This window comes from Bombus flavifrons, chromosome 2 (assembly GCF_040668555.2).
Source record: "Bombus flavifrons isolate JBK064 chromosome 2, iyBomFlav1_principal, whole genome shotgun sequence".
Lineage (NCBI taxonomy): Eukaryota > Metazoa > Arthropoda > Insecta > Hymenoptera > Apidae > Bombus > Bombus flavifrons.
The window spans coordinates 18,889,427-18,895,315 of NC_138443.1; the positions used below are offsets into that span (position 1 = coordinate 18,889,427).

The window sequence follows — 5,889 nt, forward strand, 5'->3', positions numbered from 1 at the left end:
TCGCTGAGACGCGCCGTGTCGCGGTAACCCGGCGTCGACGAGAATTAAAACGCTCGTCCAAGATTGCTCCAACGGTTTTCAATGATTTTCTCGATACAAAAAAGATCGGTGGAATCGCTGCTTCAAATTATTTGTGGAACGATTTACTTTATACTTCCAACGAATAATTTCAACACAGATAGTGCGTCGTTGGCAATTGGCGCTTGTAAATTGATAGCGAAAAACGGCGAGAATGTTTCGTGACAGGGGCGATATTTCCTTCTAATTTTGTATTTTGTACGTTACTTCGTCGATTTCAGAAATTATGTTATTTAAGGGATTAAGGATTATTACAACTTATGAGATCCATATGATTCTTCTTCTTCTGGTTTTGTGAAGGAAAATTGAAAACATCTGACAAGAAACGCTAATTCTTTTTGTTCGTGAAGTGAAATATATAACTGTACTAAATACTGTTGTGCTAGAATAGAAAATTAATATTTTTTATAAAATTAATAGTTTATTTAAATAAATTCTATTCTTTGAAATCGTTAAACGCGAACAATCTTCGAGCGTTCAATATTTCGAAATTTATTGGATAATAAATAATAGATGGCGAAAGTCGATTTTATATAAGCTATATAAGATTCAAAATTGTTGAATTCGACTTTACCTTTTATCGTTCTCCAGTTGAACATTCGAAATCGTACGAACCTTAACATTACAAATTATTTCCTTTTGTTGGAACGTTATTTGGTAAAACATCGCTATCAACCCCGGAAAAATAATTCTCAATAACAAAATCGAATACAAAGTTGCATCTTGTTTTGTACACAATTTTCTTCGTTCTCATACGTTTACCTAATTTTCTTCTTCTTTTCCCAATTCTTTACCAATCTCGATTAGTCGCGTCCATTACCTTTTACCATTAATTATGACGTCGCTTGAGCTGTCAAAGGAAATGATAATCCAGCGTTGATTTATTTTAGCTTCTCGCGTATCCGTATCCTGAACGAATATGACCACTGGATCGCGGAATAAAAATAACAGTCGAACGGATGACGGTGCAAGCAGCCAGTGACAGAAAAGTTATTGGATCGTGTCTGCGGTTTAATAGGATTATTGCAATGGCCAGTCGAAAGCTATCAGCTCACGCCGCGACGTCTCGAGGAGGTTCGAAATTAAACATTTCTCTCTCTTTCTCTCTTTCTCTTTCTCTGTGTCTTTCTAATGTCATCCTGGGAAATGTTTCTCTTCTCGGCTTATACGGATTTCTATCAGTTTCCCTGCAGAAGAGCATCGATATTTTGTCTCGTACGTTCTACACTCTGCTTCGATAAATCTCTCGACACACAGAATGTTTAAAACATTCTATTTCTCAGCAAATTCTCTCCCGCTTTTTTTCGAAACACCTCGTATATCTTCATAATTCTTGTTGAAGTTTTATCGATTTTCTAATAAGAAAAATGTTCGTACAAATTCACTAGATTGTAAAAATATACAGGGTATTTCTTGCTTTTCTCAACACGTTGTAGGAACATGATCTAAAGACGAAAAAGGAGGAAAAGAAGTTACATGAAGTTTAGCTGAAAACATTTTATTACAAAGTTACAATCAAATATTAAGTAGAGCATAACATGAATCTTTTCGTATTACGGAATACAAAAAATCTGCCGTGTTTACTCTATCCGTTTCTATATATTAATATCTCGTATCTTGAAACAATTTGACACGACTGATACCTAATATACTTAATTTCTCATATAAAAATGACATGTTTTTGCGATGCTACTGTTGATAGAGATTAGACATCGATAATATAGAATTTATCGCATCTTGGATTTCTCGAAAATTTGTGCAGCATCAACAATCAATAGCATCATCAATATCAACATCTGACTGAGTCATCTATCAACTTTCTAAATATTCTGCAATACAGAATCAGTTACTTTGTTACAATATCCATTGCATGCTACGTTCAATATTTGCTTATGACTTTCTAATAAAACGTTTGCAGCCAAGCTTCGAGTAAAATTCTTTTCATACTCTCGCATGAGAAAAGCGGGAAACAGAGAAAATCGTCACGCATATCGTGCAATTATATATACAGGATATATACATATTTTATTTTACAATACATATTTCATACAGTGATATTACTCATCGAAGATACCATACATTTACCTCTCCTGAAAAATTAATTCACATATTCTCCATTATTTTAAGATGCATTTCCAATTCAAGACGTTTCGAAGAAGACTGTTCTACTATAAAATCTACGGGAACTTGAAGTTCTTTCAGAATATCACAAAGGAAGCTGCATTACAATGCAGCAAATATTACAAGGGAGTCGTAATATATCCTACATCGCGTTACGATCTCGAATACACGGGAAATCAAGATATACTGGTTACATCGGTGATCCAATCTTTCAGTTCTGCTATAGCTGTAAAAGCAGTTGGATACTGCCTGTCGCATGATCGACTCCAGGACACCACCCCTGTAAATGTCAACAACGTCGCTCATAATCGATAAACGTGTCGAATATCGAAATGAAACACGATTGATATTGATTTAAAATAATTAAAACACACGGCTGAAAAAACGAGCATTTTTAAGAATGGATCAGTCAAACAGAATATGCTCCATATTATGAAGAAAAGGGAGATCAAATTTTAACGAACATTCAAACTCACCGAATAATGTGCTCTGAAAAATGAGAGGTGAGCCAGAATCCCCAACGCAGGGTCTAACAGTGTCCGATAAGGCACAAAACATCCTGTTGGTTAATAAGTCACCACCACTAGCTTCCTCACAGTCCTGGTTATTAATTTTCCGCATCGTACTATGCAAAAGTACGTCCGAGACCGGACCGAATAACTGTAATAAACGGCAGCGTTCCTATATTCTGTTTTGAAACACGTTAATCCGAAAGTTTTTCGGATTGTAGTTACCTCGAATATACCCCAACCGAGAACTTTAACCAGCGAATCGTCGTCGATCATCGAATGTGTTTTGGGCAATTTAATGGGCTGCTTCGTGCTATCGTACGTTATACTGTCGGACAGCTACGTCAAGAAATATTAGTGTAGTAGTATATGTTGCAGGAAATAATAAATGATAAATGTAATCGATGATTTATTTAACGAGGTGAACGCGAAATATCTGTCGAATAATTCATTTTATTATTACTGAATTATTATCACATCTTTTCAAGATGTTACTAGATTCTTGTTTGAGTTTAGGATTTATTTAAGGGAGATTCAAATTCAACGAAATCGAAAATCACGATAGACGAAATAGTCTTCAGCGGCCATGAATAATTAAAAGTGTAATCTCCGATAGATTCTAACGCTTAAACTGTCTGTTTCAGTTGAATGCATTGTGACGCTAAATACCATTTCACGGTGTTCAAACTGATTCAATTCAAACTGATAAAATGAATCACAGAATTAAAATACACATTTACGATTACGTACTAAGGTGCACATTACAGCAAAGTGCACATTACAACCGATACGAAGTTTCGTTTTTAACAAAAATATCAAAGATGTAAAAAAACTAATTTTGGAAGTAACGAATCGGTTATTAATTGCACCTTTTGATACGTTCTCCGCTTTCAACGTTCGTTTCGATAATATCTTGACACTCGTAGCGGTCACTAAATAGCGATGACACGAACAGTAACGCGACAAGCGAGAATGTATTACCTCAACGAGACCAACGTCGTAGTCGTAATTAATTGCGTTAAAAGCGGGATGTATCACGACGCTTTGGACACCATAAATGTCACCACCCTCGTAATAACGCGACGTGCCCGCTCTCACGTGAAATGCCTTCACTTCTACCCTGTAAAGCGATAAGGAAAAGGAAATGAAAAAAAAGAAAAAAGGAAAGACGCGTGTACGAATCGTGTGCACATGAAAATCGTTCGTCGAGAACGCGGTATGTATTAATCTTGCCTGAGAGCGCACTGCGCCGACGTTATTATCCACTTTTCCCCGACGATACCGCCGCCGCAGAAATGCTCAACTTGGTGACCGAAAAACGTACCATTGTTCTGCAACGAGACCTGCAACGAGAGGCAACGGTTTTCTAAATGCCAAATCGACCGTGAAGATCGATCGCACGTTATACTAACCGCAAATGGATATTCCTCTATGGCGACCTTCTCCCCTCCAATAATCCTGGATTCTGCCGGTCCCGGGAATCTCGCTGACTCCGAGACGATTCCTTTTCCGTAATCGGCTGTACAACATTCAAATCAGACGAATCGTTTAATGCGTTTCGCGCGATATCGATACGTTGATAAGTTCGCTCGGTTAATTCCTTTGATACGCGCTCTGCATAACCCCGTTTCCTTCCGCGTCTTTCCATTAATTTTCTTAATAATTTGCAGAGAATATTAATTTGATTACGCGGAAGATAAAGTTACGATACATTTAATTGAGAGTTTAAGGGATATGGACAATATAGATCTAGTTACAATTTCTGCCTCCAACGGATAAAATGAAATATTTGTTAATTTCGAAAAAGGTACCTCTATATCCTACCTATGTTAGGATAGTTATAATTAGAAGAATTAAACACGATAAGAAAATTTAATGTTGTACCTGATGCACCGATATTATAAAAAAATTAAAACGAACATCTGTTCAACATAAACGTAAACATAGTACACATAATTACTAATTGTTCACTTCGTTTTATTTAAAGACACAATGTATCTTAATGAATCGCTACACACATGATATACCTAACAATTCGTTAATAATCAACACGTTAATTTACTATCGGAACATTGGTCGAATTTAATTGGACAAATTTTCAAATAATCTGTCGCTATCTCTCAAACCTGCCATCTTGCAGAAAATATATGACGCAAATAGAATTAATTATAAAATAAACTTCACTCGAACCATATGTGGAAACCGCACAGAATATCGGCGAACCAAAGGCAATCAAGAACAGCAAAGCGTACATCGTTGCAACGTTTGTCATCGAGGGAACCGGGTGTTCCTTATAAAGCCGCAAATACGTAATTTCTGCATAAACAATGTATCCCCGCAATTACTCTGTCTCTTTCTTGCATTTATCGGCAGAGTGCTAATGCTTCGACATTAAGGCTAAGGCTATGATATTAAGGGCTAAGTCGCCATTCATAACAAACGTGTTTTCCACGTATAATTAGAGAATGGCTCAAGATATTAAGATAACGCTGAGAAAAAGATCCGTTGGTCGCTCTATGTCGCAACATGTCATAAATTGGATGCTTTGGTAGAACCCATGCTTATAAAATTCTGATGCTTGTTTAACCTAATCGAACAAATATTGATATTACGTCGTTGTACAGACTATTTGCATTATTAAATGGAAGCAACTCTTTCTCGATTTGTTAGAAAGATGGGAAAGTATAAAGTTTTACTGTTTCTTATACATAATATAGTAACTTGAATAACATTTTTAAATTTGTTGTGCTTTTCGAATAACGATAGGCAGAAACTGAAATTGATAATTATAATTTCGTGTAAATGAATTAACTAAATGAAACCGGTTGGCCGAACACAGTATACAACATAATATTACTCGATATTACTAAAATCTAAATGAAGGAATTTCTTTTGTACTACTCTCGATGGATTTTATAATCGATAAATGTAGTCATTATAAAATTTGTAAAATATTTATTTGATTCTTATACCTCAATGTCCTCGAGCTGTATCGTATCGTAGATTTTTGAATTCGTTCCAATATTTATTTTCAGACGGCATAAGAAAAATCATAGTTGACAGTATAAAAACATACCTACATCGCTCAATGAAATTTATAAATTTATTCGCAAATGTACGATTTACGAGAGAAGCTGTGAAAACTGTTATCGAGTTATAAATAGCTTTTTATTTAAAATCT

At 35.6% G+C, this 5,889-nt stretch overlaps 1 protein-coding gene across 1 annotated transcript; it reads right to left on the reverse strand.

Annotated features, from left to right (window-relative positions):
- Positions 1-2,169: 2,169 nt before the first annotated feature.
- Positions 2,170-5,267, reverse strand: LOC138189734 (trypsin 5G1). The gene is made up of 6 exons (XM_069131866.1): positions 5,264-5,267; positions 4,899-5,024; positions 4,121-4,227; positions 2,934-3,047; positions 2,676-2,859; positions 2,170-2,479 (listed from the first exon to the last, which is right to left on the reverse strand). Exons 1-6 carry the CDS (start codon positions 5,265-5,267, stop codon positions 2,376-2,378), a joined length of 639 nt encoding a protein of 212 aa, XP_068987967.1. The 3' UTR covers positions 2,170-2,375.
- Between the last annotated feature and the right edge of the window lie 622 nt (positions 5,268-5,889).

Bases quoted from the DNA above. Each gene is read 5' to 3' on its own strand.
- LOC138189734 (XM_069131866.1), bottom strand. The intron at 3,048-4,120 runs GTTAGTATAACG...TTCTTGACGTAG, and splicing joins TAGAGGAATATCCATTTGCG to CTGTCCGACAGTATAACGTA. The intron at 2,860-2,933 runs GTAACTACAATC...CGTTTATTACAG, and splicing joins TCGGTTGGGGTATATTCGAG to TTATTCGGTCCGGTCTCGGA.